This window comes from Podarcis melisellensis (assembly GCF_964234715.1).
Source record: "Podarcis melisellensis genome assembly, chromosome: 1".
Taxonomy (NCBI): domain Eukaryota; kingdom Metazoa; phylum Chordata; class Lepidosauria; order Squamata; family Lacertidae; genus Podarcis; species Podarcis melisellensis.
The window spans coordinates 84,443,300-84,461,809 of NC_138528.1; the positions used below are offsets into that span (position 1 = coordinate 84,443,300).

The window sequence follows — 18,510 nt, forward strand, 5'->3', positions numbered from 1 at the left end:
TCACAGGGAAGTAGAAAGTTCCTGGGGATAGTTACACCTTTTCTTTCAACACCCATCTTGTATCCCACCCATCTTGTATCCGCTGGAGGCCACATGTTCAGTGGCCAGTTGGTGATGTTATTACGTTTCACAGGAGGAGCAATGCATCTCCAGGATAGGGGGCAGCCAATAGGGGGCTCTGCAGATGTTTTGGATTAAAACTGTCATCAGCTCCACCCAGCATGGCCGGTGATTGCAATTGTGGTCCAAAACATCTGAAGGGCACCAAATTTGCTGCTTGCTGCTCCAGGAAGAAAAAAAGAAACTAGCAAGGGCACATTTAAAAGTAGGAGAAAGGAAGAGAGTGGACTTCTTTGAATGATAAATAGCAAGACTGTCACATGCTGATATTATAGTTTTTATTATGATAGATTGATAACAGAGTGTCTTTATTATTAGGCTATTAGGATCTTCTTGTTCAAGTCTTTTCAAATATATTTATGAATGAAAAATCCACAATCGAATTTCAATGGGGACCTGAAAATTCAAAACACCCTTTGAGCGCATCCTCATCCACACCCAATTCCCTGCTGTTGACCATGCCTTTAAGGCACTCAGCACCCATTAGAGGGACCTCACAGTTCCCAGCCATTGGAGTAAGGTTGACTCACACATTGGAAAAGAAGTTCATGCTACAGCTCCCTCCACTCAAAGGGGAAATAATTTGTTAAGAGCCATGGAATCTTTCAGGTGGGAAGAACCCAAAATTCCCTCAGCAAAATACATAAGTTTAGAGCACTGTTGAAAGGAGCAGAGAAAGAGAAGGGATTGGGCAGGAGTGAGTCTCAAGAGAGAGAAGGGAAGCGATAGACTCTGTGAGAGACAAAACTGAAACAAAACCAAGTCTTTGCTCTGGACAGTCTTTCATCTCCCATCCTTCTTTGATACTATTTACTCTAGAAGGATATGTGGACATTTTAGCCTCAGGAGACTCTTATGACGTTTTCATAACTGATTGATACAGGGTAATGCAAAAGTACAGAGCTAAGCAGTCTTGCTTCCTTAAGTTCAGCATCAATTAAGTTCCATCGGTGATTAAGGCACACCCGTTAACAGTAAATGGCCTCACTCAGGGCTGACATGTGGCCAAGCTGGGTCAGAGGTACTACTTCTAGGATGATTCTGGGCAGAAGGGATGGATTGGGTTCTGCGCCAGCACAGCTGACACCCCCACAAACCCCAAATGGAGTAGGCACAGGGGTTACAGAAACTGTGAAGAGGGGGGAAAATAGTAATACCAACCTCATGTGCTAGTAAATACCACCACTTCGTGTTTAGCCATTCCAGTTTTTGAGGAAGCTGCCCTCTGTAAACATGTAAGTGCTCTAACGAGGACCAGGGACGGCATGAAGAGCAAAAATCAGTGATTGAGGTGATGAGGATTCTATTGCTAGAGAAACCTCCCAATGTGCCATGTTTGGTTTCTGATCAGAATGATACCACTAATGAACTGCTCCAGGAAATGACTTTCCCCATCCACCACATGACAGCAACTCTGCCATTCGAGTATAACCGGTAATGGACATGGGGGGAAAGGCACAAAAGGTATGCACACAAGGTAAGCTGAACCCAGTTTTCACTGCCCCAGAGTCCATCATAACAGAGGAAACAGATGGCTCAAGAACATGCCTGGGGTTTTCAGCAAACTCAGAAGTCCACAAAGCAAGACCCAACTATATGAAAGGGGAGGGGCAAGATCTCCTCTGTTCCTGATCATGGAAGTTGGAGACAGGATTGTCAGCCACCATTAAGAGATAAGGCACATAGCATCTCCCTTTGAAATGTGAGGACACAGGCCTGGAATCTGGAGGTGGCAAGGAAGAGGGTTGCTGGGAGGAAGCCAAGGCAACGCTGGTGCATCAGAGTTGCTTCATGATACTGGAAGTGGGAAGAATTTGCCCGTCTTCTTGGTGCGGGAGGCATTCCTGGCAGAAGACAAAACAGGAGAGGGAGACCCCAGAGTGGACATCTATGGCAGCCCTCTTGGCAGCAGCCCCTCTGGGCAGGTGAAAGGAAGGTCAGAGAACCCCCACAACATGTAGGAGCCTCCACACCTCAGAGGCATGGGCACATGGACAGCTGTGGCAACAAGGGTTTGATAACCCTTCCCAAACAAACCCAGTCCTTATCCAAGGATGGTAGCAGCACTCAGTAGCAGCAGGGTTGGGGAATAATCTTCAGCCGGAAGAAAGCCTTCCCTCACAGGCAACCTTCCTGGTGTGGCAAACTAGAGGGCAGCAGGGCCGGAAGCAAAAGTGGTCAGAGCAGCCGGTGTGACTTATCATTGACTATCTTAGGACTATGTTCCAGCCATACGAAAACCAGAAGTTCTCTCACACACACCCAAACAGACACTTGCTATTTCTCCATCCATACAAGCAGAGCACCATCATAGTTTAACAGCACATTCCAGTTAGGCAAAAGCAGGGAGTGGAGCAGTATCTGTGAGGGGAAAGTCCAGGGAGACCCGACAAGGAGGCCTTGATGGCTGCATTCAGCTCACAGGTCCCCCTCCCCTGCAACCCCACAAAATGCACCCCAGGCAGCTGTGCCAGCTCACTTACGAGGGTGGGAAGGTGGTCCCAATGCAGTCCCATAGCTTATTAGGGAGACAGCCACCTCCTGGGCTCATCTGGATGGTGCTGACTTCAGGGGGAGTCGGAGGAAAGAAGATCTGGTCTGTGGGTGGAAGGTTGGATGGAAGTATTAGGTCCAGCTCCCCACCACCACCACCACCACCCTGTCCTTCGGAGGATCACCAAAACTGAGTAAGGGTGGGGCTCCTATATTTCTTCCTCCCCAAGCCACCCACACTTCAGTTCACCTTGCTCATTCACAACGCTGGGCTTTTGCACCGAGGGCACCAGGTTTTCCTGCTCTTCTCCCACAAAATGTCTCCAGAACGAAAGAGGCAGTGCTAAGAGATTGCCAACCACCTGCGGGGGAATGGAATCATGTTAGCTTTTGTCTGCTGCCTAATCGTGAAAATTCTTCCCTATCTGGCCCACCTGGCCTTCATTAGCTGGTTCTTGTTTATGTTCCACAGAGGTGTTTATCTGCCCATTGTTTTCACATGGATTCAGTTCTCATCATAAATTTATTGACAATGTGGTAGAGATGAGAGCTTGCAAAAACACTCTCACAAGCCAATATTTGAAACAAAGCATTCAGAATAATTCTCTGAACTCTGCTACTTGAGATGCAAGAGCTTTAATTAAGCAGCAGTCAGTTACGCCCCATTTGTTACCTTGACTTTTTACTTTCTCACTGCAGCTTTCATGCTCTTATGAAATTTTATGGAATAAGGAAGCCATGGCACATAGCAAGGGCTCACTTGCTGAATTTTGCACTGGGCTAAAATTAGCGTTTCTGGGAATCTCAGTCGCCCCCCACCTTTTAATATAAAAAAGCAAGTTTCTAGCCCGTAAGACAAAAATATAATATTAAAAATCTGTTTAAAATGCTTGGCAAAGTCTCAGAAGTAAGCAGGATTTCCCACAGTCAGGACTTTGTTCCTGCCTTTGTCACAATTAGCAGAAGCATTTCTCCAAGCTCAGGGTACCTCCCCACATTCCACTGAGTTCACAAGAGCTACCCTGGTGCAACAAAAATAATCCTCAGTTCCAAACTACATCAGGATTTTGCTTGATGTACAGTCTGAGCATTGTGCAGTCTTTCCTGCAGTCCCACAGAAGGTCAGAAAAAATTAAATACTATACACCAGTAACAAATACAGGTTGCATCTGTTACCAGGCATTGACGTGGTGTGTCTTCCATGATGATGCGTGGGGAAGGGCTAGGATTACTGTGCCCAACTAGAGTTGGTCCAAATATACGTGCTAGGTTGTGCTGGTCCATTCGACACTGAGGGCTCTGCATGACCCTAAGGATAGAGAGATGGATCCATGGAGTCAAAGGCCAAAGGCCAAAGCAGAATCCTTCTAACCCAAAGGTACAAAGCTCAGCTATATCCATAACATTCAGGATGTCCATAACATGGATGGTGGGCATCACAGCAGGGTCAGAAACCACGGTTCATGCAGGCCACACAATGGGTGAAGCAACCAAGCCAACAAGACAAGACAAATTGCAGGGGACAGGATTAGACAAAACCCCTCATTAGCAGAAAATGTATTCCTGACACCCCTTGATGCAACAGATATCCATTATGTTTGTTTCTTTTAAGTGAGAAGTGCATTATCTGATGTAGCAAATAAGTGTCCCAAAACAGGTTTCTGAACAGTTACTGTGGATCCAATCAATGAACAGAAAAGAGTAGTGTTCAAACCTATTGTGCAAGACAGGAAAATACCCACAGTAGCAAGTGGTGCAGTCAGCACTTTCAACAAGGATGGAACAATTGTCAGATACTTATCTGCTTGCCCTTGTACAGACTAAGAAAATTAAGAAAAGGAAGACCTTTATGGAATGAAATGTAAAGGCCTCTGCCTTTACAAATGGGGAAGCAAATTCACAACACTCCTAACATGCAGAAACAGTATTATGTTGTTTCAAAGGAAAATACATGGCTTGAACATGCAGTGTCACCTTTTGCCAAGGCAGAAATCGCCACCAAGTTGAGGGAAAGTTTTGCACATTTTAGAGTCCCAGGTATCCCCTTCAAGCCTAAAATCTGCCCTCACCAGCTTACCTATGGAGATGCAGCACCAGAAAAGCCAGAGTGTCCCTATTGGCCAGAGGCAACTTCATCACAACATGGCAGAGTGCAGTCTGGCGAGCAGCTTCATCTGGAATTTCTGGGTGGGAAGAAAATAGTGCTATGAGGTTGGGGGGGGGGTGTTCATTACTACCACTCCAGAAAAGGCACTTTCCACGTACAGCCTTGTCCAAACTCACCTGAAGCTCGCAGGAAGGCAGGGTGCAGGGCAAAGGTCACTAGAGGTTCCTTCAGGCTCCTCAGAAAGTCCTTGAGAACCCCACAGATCACATTGACATCAGCCACCTGGTCCAGCGAGGGAAGCGCTCCTCGGGCACAAAGCAGCTTGCGCTTCCATTCTTGAATGAGGTGCTCTGAACCTGGCACTCTGTATAGCCCAGCCTGCAGATCACGAGGAGGAAATGACAAGAGCAACAGATGCACACACAAAAGCTTGTAACGGCCACTAAGGTACAGTCCCAGCCGGCACTTCAGGCCTGGAATCATTACCACTAGTCAGAAGCATCTGCTGGCACCATTTTGTGGCCTTGCCTCTTTCTGCTTTTTAAAGATGTCACGGCCATTTTGTGTAATGCCGCACCCTCATGGATACTTTAGGACTTGAAATGTGAAAGACAGGGCCTTGGATTGGGCCTGGAAGTATATAATTAACTCCTGTGGCTGGATAAAAACAGGCACTGGGTATGCAAGCCCATCTCCCACTACCAGTAAGGAGGGTAGCAGAGGCAGAAAGTTCCAGGCCTAGGGAGAGGGTCAGAGCAGGCAACACCAACACAGGATGCCCAGTGAGAAAGCTCAGAGCATGCAGAATGCAAAGAACGAGGGGACAGATAAGGAGAACAGCAGCAGCAGAGATCAGAAGTAAGATTATGAAGAACCTAAAGAGGCTGAGAGGAATTTGGGGAAGAAAAAGGAGCCAGTGAACAGAAATATACAAATATTAAAAATGCATTAGAAAACCAAACAACCAGCCAAGATGAAAAAGGAAAAGGAAGAAGATCAGAAGTCAGGAGAAGCAAGTGAACTAAATGCAACACCTCCATCCCAACAGCTAGCATAGGGGAAGTAGGGCAAAAAGAAAAATATCACAGAAGTTGTGCAGTGACAGAATTAGATGTGGAAATCCAGGTTGATGACAGTTAAGAGTAAACCATTATAAGCTTTGAAGCTGTAGCTACTTAAGAAGAAAACCACAGCAATTCAGTAAACCACAAGCAGGACAAGAAGAGTAATGTGGAATGGAAATCTGGTTTTTAACTGGTGAGAGAGAGAGAGAGAGAGAGAGAGAGAGAGAGAGAGAGAGAGAGAGAGAGAGAGAGAAGAGATCCAGAGCATAATAAAACAGCAGCTCAACCAGCCTTTCAGAGCCCCACTGCTGGGGCCCCCCACAAATACACTTACCTCCTTCAGGCCACGCCTTTCCACTTGATTCACACACTGGATGACTAGTGGGGGCACCAGAGGTGGGGTGGAGGGTGCAAAATCTGCCAGAATGCCCTGAGAAGACACGGGGAACATTAGAAGAGGCAACTGGTAGTCGGGGGTATACTGTCTGACAGTGGAGGAAGAACACAGGCATTGTGGCTAGTAGCCATTGATCACGGCTAGTAGCCATCAATGTGGATTGGGGGGAAACAGCTCAGCCACACCTGCCACACACAAGTCACTCCAGCCACCCAAATTGCTCTTGCCCCTGGCAAAGCCGCCAGCACTGAAATAAAAGCCCCACAAGCTCCCATCCCAGGGAAGCCTCCTCACCTCTCTCACTCTGGGGGAGGCAGTCGGCCTGCACACGGACGGGCTGCGTTCTTTGCACTCGGGATGCACTACAAGCTGGCAGGGCCGACATTTCAGGGCCATCTTCCCAAAGCGCAAGCGGGATTTGCAAACCGCACACGACTCCAGGCTGATCATCTTGTAGCCAGCGAAGAGGGAAGAGCATTAGATGAGCACAGGAGAGATCAAGAGGAAAAAGACCACAGGCTTCCCATAGCTTACCCCTTTGTACAATATCCCTCTAGCTTGAATTTGTCCAATGGAGCTCTTGGATTTATTTATTGCATTTATACACTGCCTTTCTGCCAAAGCGGTTGACAGCTTTAAAACATCAAATAAATGATACAAAAAGCATAGTTGGCCCAGGGGTAGGTGGGGAGGGGAGAGTCCAAGTGGCACAGGCTCTGGTGCTGCCCCTGCCTGCCCCCTACCCCAATCTCTTCTTCATGGAGCTTTATTTGTAGGTATATTCCACACCATGTTACTGGCATGATCCTTAGTTCCTTAGTGGTGGATTTGTACTGGAGCACCCACACTCGTTCCACTTTATCAGCTATCCTGAGATGCTTTCAAAATGTTACTGCATGATTGCCACCAGGGCGAGCACTCTTGGGTAAGACAGAAGCAGAACTTTTGTGGTATGCAGTGTTACAAGATTTTAACAGGAAGTTATGAGACTTGCACAAAATTGGAAACAAATGCAGACAGTTGGCTTAGGAGAACCCAGTCAATCTATCATTAAGAGCACTTGAAAGCATCCCAGCAGATAAGCACTCCAGCTGAGGTCGTTGCTGAGAGGCAGCCCTGTTCTTCTTTTCTCACCGTCTTGGAAGTAAAGTGGTGCTCTTGGAGGGATGGTGTTCCCTGTGTGGGAGAAGGAGAAAAGGGGTCCTGAACACCCCTCAACTCAGTCCTAATCTTCGTGCCAATGGTGTCACTCTCAGCCTGGCTATTACTTCTGCCTGACCCCTCACTGCTGCCCCAGAAGGAAGTGACGTCTGTGGAGAGAAGACCACACATCAGAGACACATTTAAAGGCATGGAAACTTTCGTCCAGTGTTCAAGCTGGCACCTCCCAGAAGGCACTGTTGGATCTTAGCACTGGTCTACCTACTTCCATCTGCAGGCTCCCATTTGGAGTATGACACCCTGGGGGTGCAGAAGCCCACAATCAAGAGCTAGTGTGACTGCTCTGTGTGGACAGAGTTGGCCAGGAACCTGGGCTAAGGTGGGGCAGACAACTTGCTCAATGCCCTCCAGTGGTCCTCGGCTTGGGAGCATGGTGGCGGTCAACTGTCCAGAGGACAGACAGGTGGGAGAATGGACTCAAAAGTTTGCAAACCAGACCCCATCTTTAAAGGAGGGGGAGACAAGCCAAATAATCTCCCTGCTCCTCATAAAGCCATTCTTGCTATTCTAGCTCCTATGAATACATACCTCCACATCTGAGATCACTATTAAACCATTTGGACACACTCAGGGTCTGCCTGCCAGTCTCTTGCACATAACTTGGCTCGTGGTTTTGTGGTTCCACCACTCCTCCTCCTCTAAATCAGCACTGCCTCCTAACATGTTTGGACTGCACACCCTTTCTTCAAAGGAAAGGCATAAATACCCTGAGCATGTACTGAGTAGATTCCCCATCCCCACTTACAACTAAGGAAAACGGGATGGCGATGAGGAGCCCAGGCAGAACAGGATTTTTCGTCCCTTCACTGTCCCCAACTCCCTTTACAGCATTCTGGGATTTTGGAAACTGAAAAGCTTATTGCAGCATATTCTCTAGTTCTATTGCTAAACCTTCTGTCAACACTCATTACCTAACCATGTCTGCCTTCAGAACCTTTAGAACAGGCCAGGCCACACCCAAAAAAGAAGGAGGGAAGAGGCACCTGAGCGTGTGGACAGACAACGGCTCAGCTGGGATCGGCGACGGGGCACCACAGCAATCGGGGGCAAAACGTGGGCAGTGGCTCCAGATCTCAGAGTCGCCACAGACATCTTATTGGCCTGGCAAGATTGGAGGGGAGGGGCAGAGAATGGCAGTCTGGATCAAACCCCTTTAAATGAGGATGCAGGATTATTCTCTCTCTCACACACATACACACGTTCAAAGGACTTTTAACCCTAAGAGCTTGCAGAACATAAGGGAAACCCCGTTTTACTTGAAGCTTCATTGCCCTGTTTGATCACGCCATATATAACACATACCCTGCTGTGTAATCTACCACATTGCAGTATCTTTTTAATCAGAGCCATTTATTATCAGAGCTGATTTTGCAATGGTGTCAAAGGTTGCAGGCTGGGTCTTCCCTTGTAAAGAGATACGCACAAGGGCATCGCCAGGTACTTACACTCGGAGGCGGAGGTGCCACAGATGTTTGTGCAGATTTGGTTGTTGCCACTGGCTGAATCAGGGGCACGAGGGAGGAGCACTGGAGGAGAGAAACAGGTGTGAGAGCAACAGGAAGACAGATCCACGTAATTCCGGGTGAGGGAAGCTCAGCACAAATTGCTTGCCATTTTTCAGACTATCAACAAGACAGAGCAAAGTAAATGGTGGGATATAGACGAAGACGTTTTCAAATATTTGAATGTGTAATTAGAATTGCATATGGGTGAGGAAGATTTATCTCCTCCTGTCAAGCTGTGGTCTCTGATGAAACAGATGTTTGAGGCAGGCACACAGAAATAATATAGGACGGGTGCTTCAGTTCTGGAATATGTGGCAGCTGAAGGACAGGATGCTTCCCAGCCCCACCTTCACTTACCCCTTTGTCTCTGCCTTTGAGGGATTTTATCACTTCCAAATCCTAGAAGAAAACAGAAAAGGAAAGCCTGAGAAAGGATATAGACACATTTGTAGCTCATGGGCTACTTAAAATGAAGGCCCACCCTGAGCTTGAGCACATCTTGCCACTTCTTCCCATCTCAAGTTTTGAACTGTGTGTATACATACGTACATACATACATACATACATATGCATCATTTTAAAAGCTTCTGCAGATAGCCACCTGTATCAGATTGTATCTACATCCCAGAAGCCTCTTCAGCATTCACAGTATGCACACATGTTTCAATGGCTATAAGAATCTGTCTGCTTGCTTTCATCAACAACACACATGTATCTTACTAAGGTTCCATATTCTTGTTTTCTGCAAGAAGCTACCCTAAACCCTGGCATTCTGGCTACAGTCAAATAGAATGCTAGTGTGCTTTTAGTTTGTTGCTGGTTTAATTTTATTTTTTTTAAAAGTTGTAATTGTTTTTACTTTATTATTTATGTAAAGTATTTTGAGTGTTGTTGTTTTTTACCATCAAGTAGTATACATATTTTATTAAATAAATAAAATAAGTACAGAGTTGCCTGCAATCTGCATTAGGAGGTGTGCCTGCCTCCATCATAATTAACTTTCCAGAGGAATTTGTAAACATCCCTGTTTATCCAGGCATTTGGGGGATGAGGAATAGTTCCTGGCCACCCCACGACCATTGGATGGAAGAATGTTTTGAATTGTAATTGCTTTTAGAACGTTTTGAACTGAAGCTGTGTTCATATGTTTTTAACTGTTTTAGAATGTTTTTGCTTAATTTTAAAGTTGTGTATCTGTTTGTTGACCTGGGGAGGAAGAGCGAGATATTAATGCAATAAGAAATACGCAAATAAACAATGCAACTAAATTACATCTGTCACGGTATCTGGTCTCCAAATAATCTGTGCTCTCATTAGAACAAGGTGCCCATTTCTCACCCCAAAACAGCAAATAAATGTTTGAACCTATGAAGGGTGTTGACAACTTGCTTTACACAAATACGCACCAGTTAGGTCAAAGGCTGGTTTAGTCCTGCTCCTCCTCACATAGTTTAGTCTTTTTAAAAACGGCAAAGCTATTTTGCTTTCCCTTGTTGTTGCTAGAATAGTTGCAAGACAACTCTGGAAATCTGGGGAGAAGGGGGAAGGTATGATGGTGCTGCAATACATGCACTTTGCAATAGGTGCTCCCCACAGCTAGCTTTCCCGAGTTCAAACCTAATTCTATTAAAATGTTGCATAACTGGTTCTCTGCCCATAGAATAGAATTTTTTACTGTTTTGGGCATACAAGTGCCACAAGGGTGCTTTCAAACTGTTGCTCTTAATATGTCACATGCATCTTCTCCCTTCAGTGACCAAGCATAATTCCCCCTGAAAGAGTAATATATTTTTTTCGTGTATAACATGCTCCAGTGTATAAGACGCCCCCTATTTTGGGGGGCTCAAAATTAAGAAAATTGGGGGGAGATTGCCAAGGGTTGTTAAGCTCTTTTTTCCAGGGAACCTGCCCAGAATTGCCCATACACTGACAATCTACCCAATTGCCACTGCGGCAGCCAATCGCCAAAAAAACTCGCCACAACCACCAATCAGCCGCCCTATCATCACTGAGAAACTCCAACTCGTGGCAGCAGCCAATCGCACGTCCCCCCCTCGGCACTACTCATGTATAAGACGAGCCAAGATTTTTAATATAATTTTTAAAGTAAAAAAAACCCTCGTCTAACACACGGGAAAGTATGATACTTTGTTTCAAACCAACTCCCTTCCACATATATTGCCTCTGTTCATATTGATGTGTATCTCTGAAAACATACACCAACATGCAGGGCCTGTTGCAGTAGTATGTGTGGCACCATCAATTCAGTCCACAGTAACCACAAGAGTCTGACTGTGCCCTGGAGCTTTCAGTTCTGACCTGGCAAGCCTGGGTGTAAGGGATGCTTACTTACCACTTCGTCATCCGAGTGATCAAAGCTGATGTCAGATATGATTGAGGCCCCAAGTCCTTCCACTGCAGACGGCCTACAGAGAAGAGTAACACAGGGGCTGTATCACAAATAACAGCCTCATATCACGCCTGTCTCTCCCACTCTTGCTATATAGCTCAGTTCTTCTAATCCAGTATCTTCTCCAAACACCCATCATTTTTTTAAAAAATAAATAAATGTGGGGATACCATTGCGGGAAAGCTACATTTTCTTTTCATTCAGTCTCTTTCTTTGCAAGGACCCCATGATGAAAGTGAGACAGTGGTGGTGAAAGAAACATTACTGCTATTTAATCAAGTTTATTGCAAGTTTATCATTCTAGCCCAAAGCCATGACAAGTTGTAATTACACTTGCTGTGTTGTTCTGGCATTGTGGGTTTGCATATGAACTAGTCGCCTATCATGATTATTATTTTCGGTATAGTAATAATTTTACTCTACCCATTATTGGAACCAGTAAAGCTAAACAGCAGGAATTAGGCAACTAAGCTGAGAGATAAAACTGATCTGCTGTGTATTTGGGCTGTAGGATGTATATACAACTGTTTGATTGAATTCCATTTATTGTATGATTTGTGGCATGTCAAGGGGCCCCTTCAGAGCTGTAGAATTGGCACTTGGTTTTTTTTATACTACAGTGGTATCTCGGGCTACATACGCTTCAGGTTACATACACTTCAGGTTACACACTCCACTAACCCAGAAATAGTGCTTCTGGTTAAGAACTTTGCTTCAGGATGAGGACAGAAATTGTGCTCCGGCGGTGCAGCAGCAGGAGGCCCCCATTAGCTAAAGTGGTGCTTCAGGTTAAGAACAGACCTCGGGAATGAATTAAGTACTTAACCCGAGGTACCACTGTACTTCTCAATCATAGGAGCCAACTCCTAGGGGCCAAAGGGTCTTTGCACTCCCAATAAAATAGCTCATGGGCATTTTACTCTACCCATTATTGGAACCAGTAAAGCTAAACAGCAGGAATTAGGCAACTAAGCTGAGAGATAAAACTGATCTGCTGTGTATTTGGGCTGTAGAATGTATATACAACTGTTTGATTGAATTCCATTTATTGTATGATTTGTGGCATGTGTGAAACCAGAGATTTACATATGTCCATTTTTAAAAACAAAAATATCCAGACAGGACTCAGGGATTGATTTGCTTGCCTGAGAGAAGCTGCAATATCAGCTGTCTTAAGTACTCCCTTGCCACTCACCACTTGCCAGGCAGCAGGGTGCTGTGGCTGAAGCGTGGCCTTTCTAAAGCCGCCAGGGCTGAGCGCTGGTCCTCATTGAAAGGACTGATTTGTGAATCAGCCATCAGGTAGTCATAGATAAGCTGCAGCTTGCGCTCCTGAGAGGGATGAAAAGGGGTGAAGGGTGAGTAGAACAATGGAGACCCTGTTGGAATGAAGAATGTAGCAGTCTTCAAGTGCAGCCGCTTTGCAGCTGTAACCATGTTCAGACTGGTACATCCCTCCTTAGGGTGGGGAGCACCTAGTTCTCCCAAGCCAACCTAATGCAAGTGAACTGCTTTTGCCTGGGATGCATGTCCAGGACTGCAACTGACTATGCACTAAATACATCCAAGTTCTGTGCTCCCAAAGTCCAAAATTCTGCAGTCTTAATTTCATGAGAACAGTAAATTTCCACCTGCTGCATAGCTCAGTGTCTAAGCTACTGAGTCACATCAGCTCCTGGCAGCTTTTAGGAGACCTGAAACAGCACAGCTGTAGTTGTTATGGTGCAGCAGTCTCTTGTCCATCTATCGTGCCAAACACTAGCTTCTATTTGGGATGTGCTTAAAACTTCCTTCTTGCTCCAGCCACATCTCTTTAGTTCATATGTTCTGTGGCAGCACCTCCCCGCTCCAGGTTTAGATATTATTCTTCGCAGCATGCATCACTCTGACACAACACAAACCATTCACCTACTAGGCTTTATCGCCCTAAGAACATAATATGACGGGCATCATTATTTGGTTGGAATCTTATTTGCTCTTGTTTTCTGCTGTTGCTTTTCTGCATATGAATTTTACTTTTCACTGTTACCCACCCTGGAAGTGCTTTTTGGCAATGAAGAGTGGGATACAGGTGCTTAAAGTTAAATAGTCTTGTTGATCAGACCAAAGGTCCTGTATCCTGTTTCTCAGAGGGAGCCTCTGGAAAAGCTAGGCCTCTGGATGGGATAGCCCCCTCTTGCTATTGTTCTCCCACCAATTGGTTTTCAGAAGCCTGCTACTTCAGATCCTGGAAGCAGTACAGAGCAACCATGACAGACAGCAATTGATAGCCTTATACATAATGAATTTATCTTTAAAAGCCATATAAACTGGTGGCTGTCGCTACACCTTAATTAGGAGCTTGTGAAGAACTACGTAGGGAAGTGCTATAGTTCAGTGGTAAAGCATCTGCTTTGTATGCACAAATCCTTGGCATCTCCAGGTAGGGCTGTCATTGCCTCCTGGCCCCTAGAAATAAGATGCTTCCAGTCAATGTAGACAAATACAAAGCTAGATGGACCAAAACCCTGAACTCAGTACAAGGCAGATTCCTTATGGTCTGTCCTGAATCAGCTTCATTTAATGGCCTCAGATTCTAACATGAGAAGGGGAGAAAAACTCCCCCCATCTACTTTTCTCCACCGTGCCCCTCCAAGAACCTGCTTTTCCAGCTCAGCTTCTGCCCGGTGCCTTTTCTTCATCTCCACCTCCACTTGGTTGCGGGCGTGTTTCAACTTCACTTCCAGGACTGAACATTCGTACTCCGACTGGCGCAGCTTCTCCCTTGTTCCCTGCAAGTCGCAATCCAGGCGGCAGCATCGCTGGCGCATCCCCTCGAGACATTTGGCAATCTGGAGGCAGTCTAGAGAGGGCAGAAACAAGCATTGTGACATCCACAAAGGTTCTCCATGAGGCAACAGCAATGAAAGAGAACTAACTGTGGAGTGGATTCTTTCTAAGTTAATGAGTCATTCTATTATTATTTTTTAAAATTATTACTTTCCCAAATTTATAAAAAGAAATAACATTACAAAACACAGAACAAAAGAAAACACATTACAATACAAAAGAAAAACATAAAAACAATTATTTCTTCCAAGATCCAATTTACCTTACATTGTTAGCTGACTTCCTTGAATCCCCCCTAACTGAATGTCATTGTATCACCTTGTAACAGTTCTCCGAAGTCATATTTCTATTAAACTTAACTCTTTCCATTTACTATCCTCTTCTCTTTTATTAGTATTCTAATCCTTAATGTTTTACAACACATTCTTATTCTAGTCCTAAGCCTATTTGTTACTTCCAAGTGACTTCTAATTATTTTATATTACAATATTTAGCTAGCTATTCTTTAAATTTCTTCCAATCTTCTTGTGTCTCCTCCTCTTGGACTAGACAATTAATTGGATTGGAGAATCCCAAAGAACTCTTATGACCTGAGCCCAATTATGTGATTACACTAACTGAGAAAACCCATATAGTCATCCAGAATCTTGCCACCCTGTTTTTGTCCTGCTCAGAATCAGCATCACCTTCAGATGTCTGGTGTTGGTAGTGCCTGGATAATATGTCCTCAATAGGTCCACCTCCTTTTTGCTGCTTCCACCTCTGCCCATTTACTTGCCCTTTAAGCCCAAACTAAAGAGCCACCCAGAAGAAGTGGGCAGGGCAAGCCAAGCAGAAATATTGCTCCTCCTCCCTGTCATTGGTTGCTTCATTTGATGGGATCAGGGCCTGCATGTCCCATTTTGCCACTTGAGGCAAAACTGGAGGTGCCACCCAGCCCTGCTGCCACCACTGTGCCACCTACTTTCTACATGGACACTGGATAGCAAAGGACCCTAGTAGGGCAGCAGAGGGGAGAATTTTTCAGCAAAAGGGCCACATTCCCTCATAGGTACCCTTCTGAGGGCCACATGTTAGTAATGGGCAAGGTCAGAGACATAAGAGGATGGAGGAACAGGTGTGGTCACCAGCCTTTGTACGGGAGAAAAGGTAAAGGGTAAAGGTACCCCTGCCCATACGGGCCAGTCTTGACAGACTCTAGGGCTGTGCGCTCATCTCGCTTAAGAGGCCGGGAGCCAGCGCTGTCCACAGATACTTCCGGGTCACGTGGCCAGCGTGACGAAGCTGCTCCAGCGAACCGGCACCAGAGCAGCACACGGAAACGCCGTTTACCTTCCTGCTACAAAGCGGTACCTATTTATCTACTTGCACTTAAGGGTGCTTTCGAACTGCTAGGTGGGTAGGAGCTGGGACCGAACGACCATGCGATCGGCAAGTCCTAGGCACTGAGGTTTTACCCACAGCGCCACCCGCATCCCTTGTACAGGAGAAGTTAGAGGCAAATAAGGGACATGGTCAGAGTTCAAGGGTATATGCCAGGCAGGCGAAAGCACTTGAGTGTGGTGATAGTTAGTTCAGCCCAGGAATAGTCCTGAGGGCAAGACGGAGGGACCTGGAAGGCCGCATTTCACCTCTGGGCCTGAGATTGTCCACCCCCTCTAGCAGGATATAAAGAAAGACAACCCTGAAAAATGTTTCCATGCATGGCTAAGTGCCAGGACGGACACACAAACTATTTTTGTAACACAAAACCGACAACACTGAGAAATGCTCACAAACACAAAACAAAGCCAGGCAACAAATCAAAGGAAGTGGGAACTGTTGTCATGGCAATGTGAGCCCAAGAATGAGCAGCAGGGGGTGCTTTTATTCAGTTCAGTAACAACATAATTACAAGCAATCTAAATATATCAGCTAGCTTAGTACTGTAATGCCATTAAAATCCAAATAATGAACAGCTACATACTTGTCAGCCAAGCCCAGTCTCTCTGCATTGACTGGGCAGAACAACAAAAGGTTGTTCTGTTGACACTTATGGTACTTCTTAACTGGGCAATGGGTGAGAATGCAGTTTGCAAGTTTTCTGCACTTCAAATAAAATTTGTATTTTACAATAGAACATCGTCTCAAAAATCACTGAAGATTCATGGAAGGGGTGTGTGTGTCAGGCTGCAGCCCCCAAGGCATTGTGTGCATTGCTTAATGCACGTCAAGCACCATTAGCAATATGTTCAGATTTGTCAAAGACAAAGGAAGGAGAAGCTTGGCCAACCCACCTAGTTCGATGCTGCTGTTGATCTCTATGAGGCTCAAGAGCTGGTCCATGTGGCGCATCAGCTGCGGGTACAGGCGATTCATCCTGCTAAAGATAGAAGGGTCGAGAGGGAAGCAAAGGCACTCTGGGCTTCAAAAACCAGTTAAGGGAGTGAAGAACAGGCAACGCCCAAGTATGTGTAGGCCCCAGCCCCATAGGGGCCCAACACCTTTAGTGTATGCGAAACACTAATAGAGAAAAAGCTTCTCCTGAGCATGTACAGAGAGAGACTTTGCTATGTCACTTCCACCCAACCCCTGCACTTTTAGAGCAGCTTCCAGAAATGAGGCCTGATATGCCTTGAAGAGGAGGCCTAGGAACCACTTTACATTTTCTTTTTCTAAGAAAACATCCTCAGCAAATCTATATATAATACAGAAAAGGCTTGGGGTGGGGTGTGTGCAGGAGAACGTCTTATATCCCACTTACATGTTACTAGGGCACAGAGACTCCAGTCAGGCGAATATGGAAACACACAGACTGCTCGCCGAACAAATTAAGAGCATCAGTGAATCAGCACCTGAGGTTACAAGCCATATTACTGCAGCCACCCACACAAAGCATCCTCCGCCATCGAAGAACCGCTGGGTGAGCCGCGGCGTGTTTTAAGCAACCCGCCTACCTAGAAAGCGCCACCCACCCCCGGGATTAAAGCCGGGAGCCAATTCGGCCTCTTTTTAAGGAGGGACGGGGATCTCGGCAACAACCCCCCCTCCGCTCTCAGTCGAGGGAAAGCTTTTCTTTTCTGCTCAGCTACCAGCGGCCCCTCCAAAGTTGTCGCGCCTTCTCAGCCCCCTCTGGCTGCGGGTGGCTAGGCCTCGTCCTTAGCAAAGATGTGGGTACACTGGCTTTTTAACAGGTGTGGGGGGGGGGTTTCCCTCCCCCGCCGCCCAGACCTGAGCGGCAAAGCATCCCAAGCCCATCGCTCCAAAGGCAGTCGTGGCGTAGGAGAGTTTCTCTAGGTGGAGATTTCTGCGCCACTTTAAGAATAGCGAGCGCGTCTCCAGGGGGCTGAAAGAGCACGTGCGGGCCCCATCTCCTCCGCTACCTCCCCCGGCTTGGAACAGTTGCGCCACGAAGCTTCCGTGACCTTCATGAAGTCGGGGGAGGCTCCATTCCGGAGCAGGTGAGCGCCACCTTTTCGCCTATACCTTTAGGCCCAAGATGCTCGCATTACCGGGGCGTTCCTCCTCGCGAGGGGCCGCTGTCCATCCATCTGCACTTTCGGCATCTGCTCCCTGCAGGCAATCCCCGTCCGCCCCCAACCACGTGCACATTCCCCGGCCACTCAAGACATCGCGCCGTGCTTCTGAGGAAGGGACCTGCAGCCCGTGAAACTTTGGCTTTACTTCTTTTAAGGTGGTGCTAGGCTCCTTGATTTCATTTTCCCATCTCCAGCGTACCTGGGCATTTTGTTCAGGGGTGTGATTGGGTCAGGGGTCCTGGAATCACTACCCACAGCGATTCTGCAGGGGAGCTTGCCACTTTCTGGGATTTCTGGTTTGTTGGACTCGTGTGTCTTCCTTCGACGTTCAGAGGCACAGCACCTTCAGCACATCCTTCCCTGTCCTTCCTTTAGCATTCCTATCCAGCGATAACTGGGTCCCTCTGGTACTCTCTCCATTCCACTAGGCTTGGATCATGCCCACTATAGCTACGCTTGCCTTTAAACCCCAGCACTCCAGTTTGCCCATCTTGGCTCTTGAGTATTTTCGCAAGGCAAGTCGCTGCCTCTTAACCTAACCTCACATAGTTGTGGGGATTAAATAAGGATGGGAAGAAGTAGGTACATCATATATTGAGCTCCTTGGAGAAAAAGGTAGGAGATGATGGTGGTGATGATGATGATATAAACATGGTTGCTCTCTCCCAAAGGTCTCAGGCACCTGCACTTTCATTACCTAGTTCTATTCCACCCCTATTTGGGCAATATCAAACAGTTTCACTCCCATCTTTAAGGATGATTTATTCTGGACCGGATGGCCCTCAGCGCCTGCCAGCTTTCCTCCAGCCATCTTTTCAGCTGCAGAGCTATCCTAATAAGGGTAGG

At 46.4% G+C, this 18,510-nt stretch overlaps 1 protein-coding gene across 7 annotated transcripts; it reads right to left on the minus strand.

The window, feature by feature from the left end:
• Positions 1–94: 94 nt before the first annotated feature.
• Positions 95–17,682, minus strand: LOC309375000 (rac GTPase-activating protein 1-like). Of its 7 annotated transcripts, none has more exons than XM_081920344.1 (17): positions 17,612–17,682; positions 16,423–16,508; positions 13,957–14,159; positions 12,513–12,649; positions 11,261–11,336; positions 9,265–9,306; positions 8,848–8,928; positions 8,386–8,503; positions 7,316–7,491; positions 6,476–6,631; positions 6,119–6,214; positions 4,897–5,098; positions 4,691–4,796; positions 3,790–3,922; positions 2,864–2,975; positions 2,604–2,718; positions 95–1,964 (listed from the first exon to the last, which is right to left on the minus strand). In XM_081920344.1, exons 2-17 carry the CDS (start codon positions 16,502–16,504, stop codon positions 1,910–1,912), a joined length of 1,890 nt encoding a protein of 629 aa, XP_081776470.1. In that variant the 5' UTR covers positions 16,505–16,508; positions 17,612–17,682; the 3' UTR covers positions 95–1,909. The 7 variants fall into 7 exon arrangements, with proteins under 7 accessions (XP_081776470.1, XP_081776471.1, XP_081776467.1 ...); XM_081920345.1 differs by having other exon boundaries at positions 16,423–16,505; positions 17,612–17,663; XM_081920341.1 differs by lacking the exon at positions 17,612–17,682 and adding an exon at positions 16,981–17,578 and having other exon boundaries at positions 11,261–11,333.
• Positions 17,683–18,510: the final 828 nt, after the last annotated feature.